Raw genomic sequence first — 19,221 nt, 5'->3', positions numbered from 1 at the left:
AACCACCCGACATCGGGTGGTCAGGTCCCAGCCGTATCAGGACTGGGGAGTAGCTGGGGTGGTCTCCACAAGCTGCACATCCGCAGCACACTGAAGACACTGTCAAGGGAGCCCACGCTGCCCAGTGTCTAGACTATCCCTGCAGATCACACTTGCATCTGAGGTGGAGTTGAATTGCTTTTTCAATCAGGCATCCCAGTGGTTGAGACCTAGGAGTGTGAGTCACCTAGTCACACCTTCGTTTTTCTAGTTATTCCTTTGGAATAGTTATATAATGGTGATTTTTAAAACCCTGTAACGTTTTATTGAATTTTAGGTTCGCAAACGAGCTTTAGTTTTATTTTTAACTGAATATAATAATACTGCCTTCAGCAAGATACTGTCATGAAGACTAAATCAGACAATGGATAAAATTATTTTGACAACTAAAAAATGCCAACGTGTTCAGGTTGGCAAATATTTATTCAGTGCCTGCAGAGACTTGGAAAGAATTGACCTTGATAAGAACTGGCATGTGGGCCTTCAGCACCTGCAGGCCAAAGGTGCTGCCCAGGGCGGGGCCAGGGAGAATCACTGGTCTTGGATGTCGTTACTGAGGCAGAATATTAACAGAGTGGAATCTGGGTGCCTGTTGTCACTTCACCTATAACTGGAAAATGAGGCTCTTGAGATAACTGGTTTTTCATTTAAAAGTGAAATTATTCTATCATTTTTTTCAACATGTGGCCCCTCAAAGAAGCTCATGTTATTGCTCTCATTAGCCTTTCTCAGAGGATCTGTGATGTTGATTTCTAGATAAACTTTCTGGCGACCGGATAAAGCAAGTCATGGAGCACATCTGGAAGCTTCAGGAGTTCTGTAACAGTATGGCGAAGCTGGATATAGACGGCTATGAGTATGCATACCTTAAAGCTATAGTTCTCTTTAGCCCCGGTAAGATATGCAGTGGTCACGGTCACTCAACGACGGTTTTCCACCTGTGTCTACTGATATTTCTGAACATGAGCATGTTTGTCAGGTTGTCAGCAGTGTAGAGAGAGCCCTGCCACACTGTGTGTGACTGAATGTTCCCGTAATGTGTGCTTTGCTAGCTAACATAAATACATACGTTCTTTTAAAGTCCTGTCTTTATATTCCCAAAGAAATATGCTGTAGTGCCGGGTAACTTCATATGCTAAATAGATATCATCTGTATCCTAACTAAGCCATTGGCTAAATAAGACTACAGCAAACAAAATTGAGTACACATTTGGCCCTCTGTATCCACGGGTTCCATATCAGTGGATCCAACCAACCGTGAATCAAAAATATTCAAGGAAAAATATATTCCAGGAGTTCCAAAAAGCAAAATTTATTTTGCCACGCACCAGCAACTAGGTACAACTATTTACATAGCATTTATAACGTATTAGGTATTAGAAGTAATCTAGAGGTGATTTAAAAGTATACGGAAAGATATGTGTAGGTTATATGCAAATACTATACCATTTAACGTAAAGGACATGAGCATCAGTGGATTTGGTATCCATGGGGGGTTCCTGGAACCAATCCCCTGTAGATACCGAGGGATGACTATACTACCACCCAGTGTCCTTTTTTTGTTTTGATTTGTTCTGTTTTGCTCTTTGCTAATTTTTAGGTATGTTAGCACTTACAATCCAGTACAGGTTGAAACTGCACCAGTTTACCCACAGTCTCTGTAGGGCAGTAGCAGCAGCAGCTGCAGGGCATGCCAAAAGGTGTGGTCACAGCAGATGAAGAAGAGGCAGCGGGACTGTTGGTGGAAAGTAAGAGTCGACCGGGCTGGCCTCACTCCCCGTCAGCTCTTCTCTGAGCCACCTGAGAGGCCACTTGGTGACTGTTGTCCTTGACAGCAGGGGTGGACCCAGCTTAACCTCTCTGTCCCACTGCCCTGGCCCCCTACTCATGAATAACAGAATAGCTAATGAAAGTGGGAGACGCTATGTGATTAAGTATCTAGAGAGCAGATGGTAATTCTCATTTCATGTGGTATATGTTGTCTGGAGTAAGGAAGGAAGCCACAGGTCTAGAACCAGCCCCAGAGGGGCTGCTGAGGCTGGTGTGAGCACCCAGGGGCCGCACCTCTCCTGGGAACCTTCAGGTCGTGGCAGAGCACAGAGGAAGAGCCAGTGTTCTAGCAAGAGTATCCAAACTAGACCAGCCTTCAGAGCTCAATCTATTGCACTTGAGAAATTTGTCAGAAGTTTTACTAAAAATAAGTACTGAGAAGTCTGCAAATGAGGCTTTCCAAATACAGAAGACAGTTTGGGGTACTTTTATTTTTTCAGATCATCCAGGTTTGACCAGTACAAGCCAGATTGAAAAATTCCAAGAAAAGGCACAGATGGAGTTGCAGGACTATGTTCAGAAAACCTACTCGGAAGACACCTACCGGTGAGGCACACGGGCACGATGGGGGCGAGGCTGGATCTGTAGCTGCAGATATCAGTTACATTGGCCTTCCCATTGCTGGCAGCCTGGTAGAGCCTCCATTTGATCACACTTTAATTCTTGCATTTTACGGCTGAAAATGGAGTGGGGAGGGTCAGGAGTCCTAGGCCATCCCAGTGTTGCTGGGTGACTGGGTGAGACCTTGGGTTATTGCTCTTTAATTTGAGGGGTTGGGAGCCGTGATCTCCTTTGGGGCTGATGTTGTGTGTGAGATGAGTTCTTACGGAGACTCCGCTTGTCCAGAACAGTCGGCAGCTCTGCCCTCCTGCCCCGCATTCATGAGGAGACGGTGCTAGACAAAAGGCTTTCCTTGACAGAAGCCAAATCTGACCCCTAGAAAGAGTGGGTTGGACAAAGTAGTAATTTAATCCTCACATAAACCGGTTTTTTCAAGTTCCTTTATTTGGGTGAAAATTTATGTTTGGGCAGCAGGAAAAAAATGTTATGTGTATGCCTTTCTCATGCAGCTTTGACCGGGAAAGTTGTTCTGAAATAGGGCAGAATGTGCTGGCAGGCTTTCCCTCCAGCTGAGGAGTGGAAGAGCTCTTTCCTCGTGACCTCTTCTAACCCACTGGAGGCTATGTGAACTTCTGGGGCCTGTCAAGCATAGTGTTTCCCTCCCCACCTTTCCCCGATCTTGTCCTCTGCAGACAGACAGACCTCAGTCAATAGGTGCCCTGTGGGCCTGAGTGCCCCAGCCCCGGGGGGACAGTTTCTCTGGTGTGACTGGGGGCCTGTGGTGGGCCTGGCTGGCAGAGAGCCTGCCTCTGCTTTAGGCACGCCACCATGGCCAGACACAGCTTTTGCCAAAGCAGGATCCATTTTCTACTGGAGTCACTGAAGACCTCACAATGAATCTAGAATGGCTTCAGCCTCATTGCATACAAAGTGGTAACACACCCACACCAGAGCTCATACAGCCAGGTGTGTGGGTGTGCTGTCCCCTGAGGAGGCTCCGGGCCCAATCCACACAGAGCCTGTGGCCAGAAGAGGCTGAAAAGCCTCCTCTGGGGCTGCTGGCAGAGCCCCAGCACACAAGAATTGCCTTGACGATGGCAGCTCTCTGGCCTTTGAAAGTACATGTTTCTGAAAAATTCCTGAATCACTACTCCTGGTCCATTCAGGGACCCTGGGGGAGAAGAGGGCAAGCCAGGTAGGTGATTTGGGGCCAGAAATGAGAGCAGGGGGGCTCTCTCATAGCACTCGGGAACACTCAGTTCCCAAAGAAAAGGCCCTAGAATGGTTGCGTCCTGTTTATACAGTCATTGCTTTAGTCTGTCCCATCCTTAGGCCTTTTCTCATGCTGTTTGTTCCTCCTGAAATCCTCTCCCATCCTTTGCATCTCTGCTGATAGGAACCTTAGCCAGCGTCTAAGGCCCAGCTAGATATCCTCCCTGACTGGCCTTTGCTGACTTCCCGAGACCCTTCAGCCTGTCGGCCCCTTGGCACCTTTGGGTGCCCTGCCAGACACCATGGCTGGGCAAATGGATGATGGTGCTGGAATACTGCTTTCATAATACAAATATATTTTCCCCTTTTAAAAATAACGTTCACTGTAGAAAAAATTAGAACATTCTGGAAAGCAAAAAGAAAACTTTTAGCTCTTTGTAAATACCACTTCCCTGTTAACGTTTTATGTATTTACTTCCAGTGATTTCTTAGTATGTGCAATTGGAATCAGAAAATAAGGTTTCGTGACCTTTTCTTCACTTAATATTCAGTGAGCATGTATACATTCTTCTAAATCATTTTCCATGGCTAAGGAGATGCCATAATTTCATCATTTCCCTACTTATGAAAATATCAGTCGTTTCAAGACTGGGCTGGCCCTGCAGTTTGCGTCCTGGTGCCCACCGCTCTGGATGCTGGCTATGGAAATGGCCCATCCACGAGATGCTTCAGATAGTGTCCAGTAACCTGCCAGGACAGGGTCATGGTGTGCCCTCCCGGGGTTCCTTCCAAATAAAAATCTTATTATCTTTAATTACAATGCTAAAAGAACACTGGAAATTAGAGCAATATAGAAAAAGTTTTAATTGATATAATCACTTCAAATCCCAGTACCCAGAGGTCAATCATTAGCATTCTGGTGACCATCCTTCCAAGTACTTTATTTACACACATACATACAAAGGAATATACGCAAGTGAGGTCACGCTGTACTTGCTGTTTCACGTCCTCTTTTTTTTTTTGGCTGCCTTCGGTCTTCGTTGCTGCGCGCCGGCTTTCTCTAGTCGCGGTGAGCGGAGGCTACCCTTCGTGGCGGTGCGCAGGCTTCTCGTTGCGGTGACTTCTCTTGTCGCGGAGCACAGACTCTAGGCGCGCGGGCTTCAGTAGTTGTGGCACGTGGGCTCAGAAGTTGTGGCACACGGGCTTAGTTGCTCTGCAGCATGTGGGATCTTCCTGGACCAGGGCTTGAACCCATGTCCCCTGCATTGGCAGGCGAATTCTTAACCACTGCGCCACCCGGGAAGCCCTCACATCCTTCTTTTAAGTTTTTATTCAGCTGTATATCATGGAATTCTTATCAATGGATATAGACCTTTATTATCCTCTTTAATGAATATGTAGTGATTCATTATATGGAGACACCATACTTTATTTTAACCTACCCTCCACTGACAGGTTTTCAGATTTTTCATTTTGGTGGGGCTGAGGAGAGTTGTTATAAACAATGAAGGGAACATATCTGTACATAATCTTTGCACTCATGATAAACTACTAAAAGAGGAACTGTTGAAATCAGAAACGCAAGGGTGGGACAGTGAATGTGTTTGTTTGGTTCAGTTCCGAGCAGTGCAGACAGGGCCCCTGGGAGCCTATCCCGGGTGAAGTCTGAAGTGCAGCGAACCCCCCTTTCTCTAATGACCCTTCCTCTTACAGGTTGGCCCGGATTCTCGTCCGCCTGCCAGCACTCAGGCTGATGAGCTCCAACATAACAGAAGAACTGTTTTTCACTGGTCTCATCGGCAATGTTTCAATAGACAGCATAATCCCCTACATCCTCAAGATGGAGACAGCAGAGTATAACGGCCAGATCACCGGAGCCAGCCTATAGCGCACACCTCACACCTGCCGAGGAGCACAGGATCCGCCCAGGACTGCTCAAATACAAAGAAAATAAGTAGTGGTATTTTGGTATGTGCAAATATTTCCAGTATCTTAGCTATTTCCTACCTGGTTTCTTCTTATCTGTTAATCCCAGACAGTAGCAACTAAAAGACTAGTAGGATCCTTTCCTGCCATAAGAAATGTTTTAATGCCTTTTGATGAAGCAGCAGATTTTGGAACAATCTTTTAACTCAGTTTTTATTTAGAAATTCTCAAAGGGCAAAAAACAAAAGCAAAGTTTTATAATGTCAGAGACTAGTTAAAGAAAACTAAAAGAACCTAAGAGAACAACAGTATGTGTGTATATATTAAAAATGTCCTTGGAATTAATAGCTACTAATTACCAGGGTAATGATATTAGCACTTTCTAAGCACTTCTTATCAATGTGTAATGTTAGCAACATCTTGCCTATGTGCAGGGCAAATGGAAAACTGTATGTCTTTTGCCGAAATACTAACGATTTCTGTGAAAATGCAATAGGGTTACAGGAGACAATCATTTATGCTTAAGGAAGGCAGGCGTCATTCCTAACTGTACGCACATATTGCTGGTGTAGAGCTAAATTCCCGGGAATGAATGAAGATGCAGCTTATCTGTACGTGCAGTCAGGGGCAGTGTGGTGGCACAATCGTGGTGACCTGAATTCGAATTCGAAGCTTCCTCAGCCAGAGCTGATGCTTGTCGGGTTCCCTGACCTCTGGTCCTGGTCTGTGATGGGCATCTGCAGGCTCCTCTCAACTCGGGCCTCTTCTGGTGACTGGTTCTCAGAATTGGACTAAACCAGTCAGATGTTAACTGCCAATTCCTGCAGCAACTGAAAACATCCGCGAATCACCTCCACCACTCACAGCAGTTGGAGCGTTCTGACCAAAAAGCGCAAGGTGAGCATTCTGAACCCTTGCCGGGACCTCCCGACTACAGTGTGGGGGTGGTTGCATGTTTTTCAGGTGGAGGAGTGCGAGGGCTCCCTTCTCAGCAGTTTCCATCCCAAATGCCCCTTGGGAAGGGCCCTGTGTTCCTGCACTTCGGTCCGAACTGGGAGGTGGACTGTGGTACGGGTCTTGCTGCCTGCCCAGGCAGCAGGTGTGGTGGAGCTAAGTGGCATGTTTCTCAGTGTCTCCAGGCTCAGCACCTCTGTCAGCAGGTCTCTCAATGATCCTGGCATACCACGCACTTGGGTTCCCCCGGTTGTGCCAGCAGACAAACTCTGGAGCGTTTTACATGATGGATGTAGAAGCAGGCTGCATGCCCCTTAAAAACAACCTTTAATCCCCAAAGTTATCATCTTCTTTCTCCTTGTAAGTGATAGCGACCATTGTTTACAAGAACAGAATGCGGTTATTGGGAAGTTTAGTCGGAGAAAAGCGCCCATAGTTCCCCTGGTTGTGAAGCAGCAGCACACATTTCCATTTGGGAAAAGTAGCAAGGCTGCCTCAGGTACCTGTACTTTCTTTCTGTGTAGCCCAGATTAAGAAAATACAGTGTGAGGCTAAACTTGTATTTCTGGAACCTTTTGATCAGATGATACCCCAAAAGACCCCAGTGCACTCACTCCCCTGCCTCCAGGCATCCACGGCCGTGTAAAGCTGAGGAGAGCAAGGTGGGTGCCGGGCTGCCGCCACGGGCTTATGGCAAGACGGGACTCTATTCCGCAGTTGTCGGCGGCACTTATGGAAGTCATTAGTGGGAATTAGTGGGAACAGCGTCTGCAACTTGGAAATTCCTGTTTGGATCTGATTATGTCATTTATCGTTCATGCCTTGGGAGCAAATTTTGGAGAATAGTGGGGGTACCCATTATAAAATAATGGGAAGGATTTAATTTTGACAGCTTAAATTTTTGGTTTTCTAACTTTGAAGTGATTTAAGTTTCAAAATTAAGGCAAAAAGTGGCTAAGGATTTTCGCAGAGGGCATTTTGTAGCACTTGTGTGCATCTTACATAGCGAGTTGCCTATTTTTCTTTCTTTTGACTTTGGATGTAAGCATGTCTGTTGATCCTGTAGCAGCTCCCTGGGAACATGTATTGTGTCACACATCTTTCAGGTCTGAGCTCTCGGTGATGGTGAAAAGGTCTGCGCTGGCCGGCTGCCCTGGGCCCTGGGCGTCCTGTGTCTGTGAGGCTTTTACACTCAGGTTGCTAAGGTATGAGGGCAGCTTAGCCAAGACCTAGACTGAAGTCTCTGCTGGGAACAGAAGGTGGTACCAGCAGGGAGACAGTGAACACCTGGATAAGCACATGCCCCACTGCAGCAGGACGGCTCAGGAGAAAAGCTGATTCTAAGCTGGTCCTGCTCCCTGAGTCCCTTCGCTGCTGATGGCTGATTCTAGTGGACCATTTTGGGCTTTGAACACTCCTCGTTAGTTTCCTAGATCCCCTTGGCCTTACTTTGGTGGACTTTTCCTTAAAAATCAGCTCCACACTACCTGAATTCTCGCCACTCCAGATCATCTCAAGCCTTTGACAGCAGGTCCATTCTCTCTTGTCAAACTGGTTAAAAGAAACCCAGAGTCAAGAATTATTTAAAGAGATTGCAAGTAAATATTTGGGCTCAACTTTGACCAGGCTTTTAACCCTTGTTAGTAGTTTGTGAAACTCTGATTTAGTGCAGTGAGACCAGCCCTGAGTAGTCTGCATCTGAGTGAAATAAGCCAGGATCAGGATTCTTTGCCACGAGAATCCTGGCCCAGCCACCCCTCCCTCCGTGAGGAAAGTACCTAAGGGAGGTGGGGACAGACGTACACCACTGCTTCTTGATGAAGTGGGCTCTTTTCCATCGGTATTTCAGATAATGTTGGACAGTTATGTATTGAAATTTGTGGAGTTCATTACATCATAAAGCAGGACCAGAAGAGATGTAGAAAAAGACCAAATTACTCAAGCAAATATTTTCCATGTTATTCCTTGAAAGTATTTTTAAGGAAGTATGTTACCACCCTTCTGATTTGTGTGTGTGTGTGTGTATGTGTGTGTGTGTTTGGGGTGGGGCGGGGAGGCTACCTTATTTATTGTCTAACCTCTGCCATGAGGCTGTGGTCAGGGTTCTTTTGTTGTTTGGGTTTTTATATTTAATTTCAGGTGTAGTCACTTGTAAGATGTTATGTAATCGCCCTCAAGAGGGATTGTTTTCTAGCCTGTCGGCGTCAGTATTAAATGCAGACTCTCTCCCAAGGTGGTGGCAATGGACACGGCTACCAATGGCTCCCTGATCGATGTGGCTGCAGCACCCTCACTGGGGCACAGGGCTGTAGCCACACTGCATACTGGCTCTCTAGCTTGTTTGGGGGTAGCCACGGCAGGGAGCCAAGAACTAGAAGGGCTCTCGTTGTACCTAGCGCTCTTTATCCTGATCCTTTGAGGGAACACCAAGCAGAGCAGTCTTGCTCCCAGCCCTGCCCTCTGCCTGACAAGCAGCCTTTGGATGGGGATCCAAGTTCCAGGGCCTGATCAGATTAGAGCCTGGAAACGCGTTGCCCACTTTCCAGTAGAAGTGGCCTTATGTGCAATGGGGCTGAAGGTGACATTACAACTCTTCTGAGTCCAGGTCATGAAAGGTGGCATCTTCTGATGCTCACCTTTATTTTGGAGGATGGTGCCCTTCAAAGCCTGGAAAGGCCGGAGAAAGCAGGGCACACACTCACATCCTTCACTGTCCCACTTCCATTCTCCATAGGTTGTGCGGCTCTTGGAAAATGTCTTAACTTTGATGTAAATTTGCAAAGCTAGCCCCTCATCATGACCGAGTGGGATGAGTCTTTTGTACAGAGAGTCCTGGGCCTCCTCACCTGTGCCTCCCACCAGCAGGCACTTCTGTGTGTTCAGCCCTGGGGTCCCTTCGGCGGCATTGTGTGTGTACAGATTTATAGGCTTGTGTGACTGACTGAATGTACATGTGTTTATACCTTCTCTATGTGTACAGTGTATATAGCGTTATGTGTACATAGATGTATATATTATGTATACAGACATGTAGCCACGTATCCAGACTTTCCTTTTGTTTTACAGAGAATCTATGATAGAGTTTCTACAGTAAATTGATGTGGGTGTTCCATGGTCCCCTCAGCAGGATGGATTTGCTGAGACTTTAACTGACTCCATTTTCCTTTGGGTGAGCCTGGCTGGGAAAGGCCCTGAGGTCAATGTCCACTCTGCACCAGGGCAAGTTCCAGACAGAAAGGCCCTGGCAGGATAACATTGCTTTCTATTCTCTAGGAAGCATGAATGTTGATGGCTGATTTCTATGGTATACAAATTACAAATCTTAAATTATTTAACTGTATATAGCATGTGAATGAAATCCACTGACCTTATTCCTTTCTATGAATTATGACTCTAAAATTTTTAAATTTCAGATAAAAATTGCATTTTTATACAGATGTATACCCTTAAAGCTACAAATGCCAAATTTTCCTTGTCCAGGTCTATTCTGAGGAATTTTCCCATTAATCGGGCTTTAACTGAGATACAGCACTCAGGAGCCAGGGCCCAGCCAGCAATAGTTGCTCATGCACCTGGTAAGCAGAGACCTGAATGGTGGGAAGGTTGAAAGCTGGCCTGCTGAAAGAAATCACTGGATAACTGCAAAAACTCACGTAATCCACAGGTTACTTTTTTAAAAAAATAAGCTTACTGAAATGTTTGAAAATACTTCATTGAGACCACAGTACTCGGTGCCTTTTGTGAGATGGTGGGTCGTTTAGCCTTCAGCTTCCCATAGCTTTGATGTGACGAAAGCTCCTGCTACTTCACTGGCCTCATCCCACAGTGATTGTTCGACCTTTCCTGTGTCCTTGCCTGTCGTGACAATCACACTATTTGAACATGGCTCTCCAGTTAAAACAAGTGGAAGCCTGACAGTCTCTAAATGAATCTTTAAAAGTGTTCCTTTGGGGCTATTTACCTTAACTGTAATCTAAGAATAATTAAACTGTGAGTTTAAAAAAAGTATCTTGGGGGTGAGGAATGTCTGAGATATTTTTAATGCCCAGCTATACTTTCAGTTAAGAAGCCAATAATAATTCTGAAATGCTGGGAAAAAAGGCTCAGCAATATTTATCGATTGACAGACTGTGATAAAGCTTAACACTTGGATAACAATTAGAAATGGTAGTCTTTACATTAAAAATGGCTTTTCTTTAGGAAAGTGTAGTCAATTATCATTTTAACCAGAGCACTCATGGATTCAAATGCTGCTGCCACACACAACTCAAGTGCTGGAGTATTTTTCTACACTCTCTCCGTTCTCCCAATTATCTTGTAAACCAGTGTTCAACTAGTTTTATAACTGAAAACTGCACATTTTTCATAGTACAAACCATAGTTTTTACCTGTAGTTTGGAGCTGTCTGTTAAAATGTAGCTGTACTACCAGCCCTTTCAAAAGAAGTGTGTTAAAGGAAAATTTGGGTGTTAGATTTTTGGGACCGTTTCTGTAACCTCTGCCCTTCACAATATAGAAAATATTGTTTATGCCATCACATTTTAATTCCAGGTTTAAAATCTGTCGAAAGCTGTATAGCTTGAAATCAGCTTTGTTTATGCGATGGCATTTAAAAAACAGCATGTTCTTTTTAAACTGAATTTTATATCTAATCAATGTCTTCAGTCTCGAAGAATTTGCATTGTTGTGTTTGTATATAGAGTATTGCAGTGCATGAATTAGCTTTATGCATTTTATTAAATGCTGTTTCAATGTGGCATTATTGTTGTGGCTTAATACTACTACCTAAAAGAGGTTTATACTATTAAAGTGAATTAAAAACTAATAATGTGCATCCTGCTCCTCATTTCTCCTCGTAATAGTAACATCGGTAACGCCTGACCCCCAGAGGCACCCAGAATGCTCTGCCTGAACCCCAGGTAGGTGGCAAGGAGGCACCCTGGTCGTCAGACCCCTACAGCTCGCATCCCACCTTAGCCTTGCCCAAAAGTGACTTAGCCCTTGATGGTCCATTTGATTGGTCCACTGGATTGTAAATACCTTTAACGAAAATGCTGGCGGGACCATCCCCTCTGCGTCCTCCCAGTGGAGCCACTCCTTGATGTGGTGTCCAGAAGCCACGCAGACTTTCCTGGAGCAGAGCAGAGCACAGCTTGGGCCTCCGGACACAGATCGCTGGCACAGACAGACGTGCACAGAGCCAGGCCTCAAACCGGCAGACGCTTCCTGTAAGGATATTTGCTATCCAGGGTAAAAACGTCTTCTTAAAGTTTCAGAAGTTTAGAACTTGCTCATTATGTCATCTGACCTCTCATTTTACAGATGAGGATTCTAAGGTCCAAAGTCAGATTCATGGCAGAACCCACAGGCAGCCAAATAGCTTTAAGTGGCTTTGCCAGGTAGAACTCAAGATGAGAAGAAAACTGGTCACTTCAGTAGAACAAGGCCAAAAACCATCTGGTGAACACTGCTCATGCAGACAGAATTAAGAAAATGTGTCAATTACAAGATCCTCATATGAGAGGATTGGGATTGACATATACACTTATATAAAATGGTAACAACCTGCTGTATAAAAAAATAAAATTAAAAAAAAAAAGATCCTCATAGCAATCTTCTCTACTAATTTCTTCCCATTTTTGTAAATTTAAACCCATCTTTTTACCACTAATAAAGTAGGAAATAGATGACGAAGGAATAATGCCCCCCAGTGGTGTTTATCTCCATGCATGTTACCTGCTACCTATAAAATAGTCCACGCAAACAGTAACAGCAGCACCATCGTGTCAGGCACTGGACATTTATTCTCTCTCTAAAGAGGGGTCAAAAACTAGCTTAGTTCAAAAACTAGCTTAGTTCAGGGCGATCCTCCTATTTAGCAACCCTGGGGGCGCCCTGTGGACCATGGAGGGAAGGGCCATTTCTGTAAGTCCTTCTGTCTCACTAGCTCTGGAGACAAGGCCAAGAGGAACCAACTCCTTCTGAAAAGCCCAGTCAGCCACTGTGAAGGCCGTGGCTGCCACCAGCTGGGAGCAGTATCAGAAACATGGCAGGAACTGAGACCAGCACCCAGGGAGGGATTAGGATGGGGGACAGGTTTTTCTAGCTGCCCTCGGAAATGGTGACGGGGGAGAGAGCACCAAAGTGTTGAATTTCAGTTAAACAACACTCATAAGCCTGTGGTCATTCAGGACAGCTACCCATTATACATCAGACCCACATGCCCACCTCCCCCCAACCCCGACGTTTACACCATCACCCCGAACACAGGTCTGGTACAAAATCACATAACCTGAGCACTGTATGTGAAAGGAGCCAAACTTCCCCCAATTTAATGAGGTAGTCTGCAACACTTAATATAAAACATCCCAGTCGCACACTGGGACAAGGACTACCTTTCTTCCCATCTCACAGGGAGCTTTCGGCTTCAGCCCAAGTCCTTCACTCCTGACCAAGGAAACCTAATCTTAAGGTGACCCTAGAGGGCCCTGGTGTCTCCTGAGGAATGAAACCAACACAACTGAAGTGACAGCAACATCAGTGTCCTGTAAGGAAAGAACTCCCAGGCAGACCCCCAGTGACACCTCACACCCTCTTCCAAACCTCAGTAAATGACGGCTGACCAAGCCAGACGGTAGCGCCCTCCACCAGGGGGCGCCCTCTCCTTGCCAGGGAGGCAGGTCTGAGCCTCCACTGAGACCTCTTGGCCTCTGGCACAGCCTCGCCCCAGTGGTCAGTTGGCTTCAGTTTAAAAAGCGAGCGCTGCACACAGGCTTGCCCTGGGATTTCTGAAAAACCCCAAAGAGCCTGACTGGAGATGACGTCTATACCACCAGCCAGACAGCTCCGGCCAGACCCCGATGCGGCAGTTCTTCATTATTCTCCAGAGCAAGGCCTGGAAGAAGAGTCGAAGCCAGTAGAGACCAGGAAAGGGCTGCAGGACTGAGACGAGATGTCACCAGGCTGCAGCCTTACACCTTCCCGACCCCAAAGCCCTGTCCCTACAAAGGCCTATCAGACCGGATTCATGCCACACTGCTCAGTGATCCTGAAGCATTTATTGCCCTGATGGCGCAGGGTGTTCACTGGGCAGTTTGGCTACAGCCCAACTCCTCCCCTCCCCCCATACACTTTTACACAAGTGTGTAAAGGAGTCCCTTTTATTGCAAAGAGATTTTCAGTCTTTCGGGGAATAGGACCAGGGGCTTTTCTGGGGCCTCAGTCTTGGGCACTGGCTTTCAGAGCTGCTTTGTACTTCCCTGTCATTTCCCTGGGCAATGGCACCAGGCCCGGGCAGGGCACCTGCCCCTCCACCTCACAGATGCACTCCCGCAGGCAATACTTTCGGGGGCCAAAGTGGGCTGGGTGAGAAAGCTGTTTTTTCTCCTGCTCCTCTCTCTCGAGGGTTTCCCTGCCAAAGAACACAGACAGCAACAAGGCGTGGGTGACACAGCTCCAAGCTGCTGGGAAGTGGGGGACTTCTCAGCCGAGTGAGCTCCAGCATCTGCCAGGGAGATCTCCTACGCTGCTCCCTACTCCCCCCGGGCCTCCGGGGCTTCGGGGTGCGCAGGAAGGCCTGCAGCCCGGTGAAGGGTAGCAAGGGGTGACCCCAGCTCTGAGGACAGGCAATCAGGACCAAGGGGCCTGGAAGTGCCTTCGTGCGCTTTCTCAAGACTTTCCCATCTTCCCTCCCTCCCCTCCCTCCCTCCATTCATGGGAAGAAAAGGAATGTGTCACAGCAGGCCCTGGGGTTGGTCACCCACTTGCTCCAAGCTGAGATTCCCCAAGAGGGACATGGTCACAGCCACAAGGGCGTGCATTTCAGATGCCTCTCAGCTTCCCGTGGACCCAGGAGGAAAGGACCATCTTTATCTTCACGGTGCAGGGAGCTGCAACTCAGAGGTTCAGGCGCACAGACTCCAGCCAGCTCTCTGGTCAGCATCCGAGGCTCCTGCCAGAGTCCGCCCTCTCAACACCCCTCCCAGCGCGCCCATCTCCTCCCTCTCAAATCTCTGGGCCGAGACGTTTGCACCTCTCCAGGTCAAGCCCAACAACTCACTCATTCTTCCCCAGAATCTTTTTGATGTGCTCCATGATCTCCTTATTGCTCTTGGTCTCCACGTCCACAAGGACTTGCTCCCCGGAATCTGGAAACAGGAGGAAAAGGGGGGAAGAAAGCTGAGAACACAGCAAGGCACTCCCTTGCCTCAAATGGTGGTGATTTGGGATTTGCTTTCAGAGAAACATTTTAACGGTCAAACAAGTGTTTATGTAACCAATTATGCTGCCCTTTTTCCGTATTTCTTTAGATGTGAGCACACATAAACTTTAGGTATGTACAAAAGCATACATACTGTTTTAAATAGAAACTCCATGTTCATGGATAGAAAGATTTAATATTGTTAAGATGGCAATCCTCCCCAAATCAGTCTATGGATTCAGTCAATCCCTATCAAAAATCCTAGCAGGTGTTTTTGTAGAAAACTGAAAAATTGAGCCTAAAATTCATGCAGAGGACCCAAAACAGCCAAAACAACCTTGACAAACAAGAAAATGGGAGAACATTCACTTCCCAATTTCAATTTTACCACAGGCTACAGTAATCAAGTCTGTGTGGTACTGAGCAAAAGAACAGCCTACAGCAATGGAACTGAACTGAGTCTAGAAATAAACTCTTATTAAATTTATGGTCAACTTATTTTCAGCAAAGATGACAAGACAACTCAGTGAGTTAGAAGAGCATATATCTGATAAAGGACTTGTAGCCTGACTAAAGAACTCTCACAATTCAATGTCAAAAAGGCAATCCAAAGAAAAAAATGGGCAAAATATCTGAATAAACATTTAATAACAACAAAAATGGATAACAATAAGTATGTGAAAAGATACTCAATATCATCAGTCATTAGGAAAATACAAAATAAAACTACAGTGAGATATTAAGGTGGCTAAAATTTTTTTAAACACAATACCAAGTGCTAGTGAGGATGCAGAGTAACTGGAACTTTCCTAAATTACTGGTAAAAATGCAAAATTTTACAGCCACATCAGCTAGTGAATTAAGACACACACAAAAATAATTAAATGATTGGAAAGGAAGAATTTTATTTGCAGATGTAATGACTGTGTATGTGGAAAATCCTAAGGAATTTAGAAAATAAAAACTTCTAGAAATATGAATTACCAAGATTGCAAGACACAAGGCCCATGTACAAAATCAGCTGTACTTCTACAAAGTTGTTTGGTGCTAACCGAAGAACTGAAAAATGAAAATTTTAAAAATACCATTTACAGTAGTCACAAAACATACTCAATATTATTAAAATGTCCAGGGACTTCCCTGGCAGCGCAGTGATTAAGAATCCGCCTGCCAATGCAGGGGACACGGGTTCGAGCCCTGGTCCAGGAAGATGCCAAATGCCTCGGAGCAACTAAGCCTGTGCACCACAACTACTGAGCCCGCGTGCCTAGATCCCATGCTCCGCAACAAGAGAAGCCACTGCAATGAGAAGCCCACGCACCACAACAAAGAGTAGCCCCCGCTCGCCGCAACTAGAGAAAGTCAGTGCACAGCAACGAAGACCCAGTGCAGCCAAAAATAAATTTATTTTTTTTTAATGTCCATTATCCTCAGTGATCTATAATATAATTCTGAACAAAATCCCAGCAAGCTTTTTTTCTAGAAACTGGCAAGCAGATTTTAAAGTCAGAATGGAAATGCAAAGAACCTACAAGGGCCAAATTAATCTTGGGAAAAAAAGGGGGGTGGGGAACAAAGTTGGATTTACACTTCCTGATCTTAAGACATATTATGAAATACAAAAACCAAGACAGTGTGCTATTAGCATAAGGACAGACGTATAGCTCAGTTAAAGAGGATGAAGAGTTCAGAAATAAACTCGAATAGCCAAAACAATCTTAAGAAAGAAGAACAGAGCTGGAGGAATCATGCTCTCTGACTTCAGACTACACCAGAAAGCTACAGTATTCAAAACTGCAAGGTACTGGCACAAAAAAAACAGACACATAGACCAGTGGAACAGAATAGGGAGCCTAGAAATAAACCCACGCATTTATGGTCAATTAATCTACCAGAAAGGAGGCAAGAACATACAATGGAGAAAAGACGCTCTCTTCAATAAGTGGCGCTGAGAAAACTGGACACCTACATGTAAAAGAATGAAATTAAAACATTTTCTAACACCATCTACAAAAATAAACAATATGGATTAAAGACCTAAATATAAACACTAGCTACCATAAAATTCCTAGAAAAAACATAGAACACTCTTTGAAATAAATCGCAGCAATATTTTGGGGGGATCTGTCTCCTAAAACAAAGGAAATAAAAGCAAAAATAAACAAGTGGGACCTAATTAAATTTAAAAGCTTCTGTACAGGGGCTTCCCTGGTGGCGCAGTGGTTGAGAGTCCGCCTGCCGATGCAGGGGACATGGGTTCATGCCCCGATACGGGAAGATCCCACATGCTGCGGAGCAGCTGGACCTGTGAGCCATGGCCACTGGGCTTACGCGTCCGGAGCCTGTGCTCCGCAATGGGAGAGGCCACAACAGTGAGAGGCCCGCGTACCACCAAAAAAAAAAAAAAAAGCTTCTGTACAGCAAAGGAAAACATAAAACAAAATGAGGGACTTCCCTGGTGGTCCAGTGATTAAGACTCTGCACTCCCAATGCAAGGGGCCCAGGTTCGATCCCTAGTCAGGGAACTAGATCCCACATCCTGCAACTAAGAGTTCGCATGCCGCAACTAAAAGTTTGTGGCAACAAACACCTGGCACAGCCAAGTAAATAAATACTTCACCTGATTAAAAGATGGGCAGGAGAACTGCATAGACATTTTTCCAAAAGGAAATGCAGATGGCCAACAAGCACATTAAAAGATGCTCAAGATACCTAATCATCAGGGAAATGCAACTCAAAAAACCACAATGACATATATCACCTCACACCTGTCAGAATGGCATTCATCAAAAAGACCACAAATAACAAAGGTTGGTGAGGATGTGGAGAAAACGGGACCCTTGTACACAGTTGGTGGGAATGTATATCGGTGCAGCTACTATGGAAAACAGTATGGAGGTTTCTCAAAAAACTAAAAATAGAACCACCACATGACCCAGCAATTCCACTCCTGAGTATATACCCGAAAAAAACCACACTAATTCAAAAAGATACATGCACCCCAATATTTAAAGCAGCATTATTTATAATTGCCAAGATATGGAAGCATCCTAAATGCCCATCAACAGATGAATGGATAAAGCTGTACTGTACACACACACACAATGGGATATTACTTAGCCATAAAAAAGAATGAAATTTTGCCATCTGCAGCAACATAGATGGACTTGGAGGGCATCATGCTAAGTGAAATTAAGTCAGACAGAGGAAGACAAATACTGTATGATAGCATTTATTTGTGGAATCTAAAAAATACAACAGACTTGTGAATATAACAAAAAAGAAGCAGACTCACAGACAGAACAAACTAGTGGTTACCAGTGGGGAGAGGGAAGGAGGGAGGGGAAACATAGGGGTAGGGAAGTAAGAGGTACAAACTATTATATATATATTTATTATATATAAAATAAGCTACAAAGATATACTGTACAATATGGGGAATATAGCCAATATTTTAAAACAACTATAAATGGAGTATAACCTTTAAAAATTGTGAATCACTATATTGTACACCTGTAACTTACATAATATTACTGTACATCAATTACACTTCTTTTTTTTTTTTTTTTGCTGTGCCATGCAGCTTGCAGGATCTCAGTTTCCTGACCAGGGATTAAACCCGCTCCCTCGGCAGTGAAAGCACGGGGTCCTAACCACTGGACCTCCAGGGAATTCTCCCATTTTAACCAGCTTAAAGTGTAAAATTTGGTGGGTTTTAATGCCTTCACAATGTTGTGCATCCATCACCACTATCTAGGTTCCAGCACTTTCTCATGACTCCAAACAGAAACCCTGTACCCATTAAGCAGTCACTTCCTATTCCCCACACCACCCCAGCCCCAGCCCCTGACAACCACTTCCTATCCCTATGGCTTTGTCTGTTCCGGACACCCCACACAAATGGAATCATACACTATATGGCCTTTTGCATCTGCCTTCTTTCCGTTGGCATGTTTTCAAGGTTCATCCGTGTTGTAGCATGTGCCAGTACTTCATTCCTTTTCATGGCTGAATAATATTCCACTGAATGAATATACGGATTTTGTTTATCCATTCATGGTCAATTTTTCTGACAAAGGTGCCAAGGAAATTAAATAAGGTGCTATAACAGCTGAATATCCCAAATCTAAAACACCTAAAATGAACCTCAATATCTCACTTAATACACAAATAACGAGATCATAGACCTAAATGTAAATCTAGGACTCTCCCAGTTTTGAAACACAGGAGAAAAATCTTTGTGACTTTGGGGTAGGCAGAGATTTCTTGGACAGGACACAAAAAGTACTAAACATAACATACTAAACATAAAAGAAAACAACTGATAAACTGGAATTCATCAACATTTAAATTTCTGCTCTTCAAAAGACACCATTAAGAAAATGAAAAGGCAGCCACAGACAAAATATTCACAATACATCTGACAAAGGAACTGAATACAGAATATATAAACAACTCAACAAGAAAAGAGCCCCCACTTTTTTTTTTTTTTTTTTTTT

At 44.9% G+C, this 19,221-nt stretch overlaps 2 protein-coding genes across 9 annotated transcripts in view; one reads left to right on the top strand and one right to left on the bottom strand.

Moving 5' to 3' along the window:
• The window catches only part of NR2C2 (nuclear receptor subfamily 2 group C member 2), a 77,351-nt gene extending 71,492 nt beyond the window's left edge, over positions 1 to 5,859 (top strand). For 2 of the 5 annotated variants that reach the window (XM_029241832.1, XM_029241833.1), the window contains exons 13-15: positions 796 to 933; positions 2,310 to 2,415; positions 5,356 to 5,586. In XM_029241832.1, coding sequence (XP_029097665.1) covers positions 796 to 933; positions 2,310 to 2,415; positions 5,356 to 5,530 — 419 coding nt within the window. In that variant the 3' untranslated portion in view covers positions 5,531 to 5,586. Of the gene's footprint in view, positions 1 to 795; positions 934 to 2,309; positions 4,347 to 5,355 lie in introns of those variants that run through there. The other 3 variants (XR_003796558.1, XM_029241834.1, XM_029241835.1) reach the window with 3 other exon arrangements.
• Positions 4,483 to 19,221, bottom strand: part of MRPS25 (mitochondrial ribosomal protein S25) — a 23,105-nt gene continuing 8,366 nt past the window's right edge. Inside the window, exons 3-6 of one of the 4 annotated variants that reach the window (XM_029241836.1) lie at positions 14,582 to 14,669; positions 11,563 to 13,933; positions 8,010 to 8,073; positions 4,483 to 6,398 (exon numbers count right to left, since the gene is read on the bottom strand). In XM_029241836.1, the coding sequence (XP_029097669.1) occupies positions 13,741 to 13,933; positions 14,582 to 14,669 (281 nt within the window). In that variant the 3' untranslated portion in view covers positions 4,483 to 6,398; positions 8,010 to 8,073; positions 11,563 to 13,740. The remainder of the gene's footprint in view (positions 6,399 to 8,009; positions 8,074 to 11,562; positions 13,934 to 14,581; positions 14,670 to 19,221) is intronic. The other 3 variants (XM_029241837.1, XM_029241838.1, XM_029241839.1) reach the window with 3 other exon arrangements.

Source organism: Monodon monoceros, unplaced genomic scaffold (assembly GCF_005190385.1).
Source record: "Monodon monoceros isolate NGI ecotype Baffin Bay Population unplaced genomic scaffold, NGI_Narwhal_1 Super_Scaffold_3, whole genome shotgun sequence".
Lineage (NCBI taxonomy): Eukaryota > Metazoa > Chordata > Mammalia > Artiodactyla > Monodontidae > Monodon > Monodon monoceros.
The sequence above is the reverse complement of the archived record's forward strand: the minus strand, read 5'-3'. Positions and strand labels throughout refer to the sequence as shown.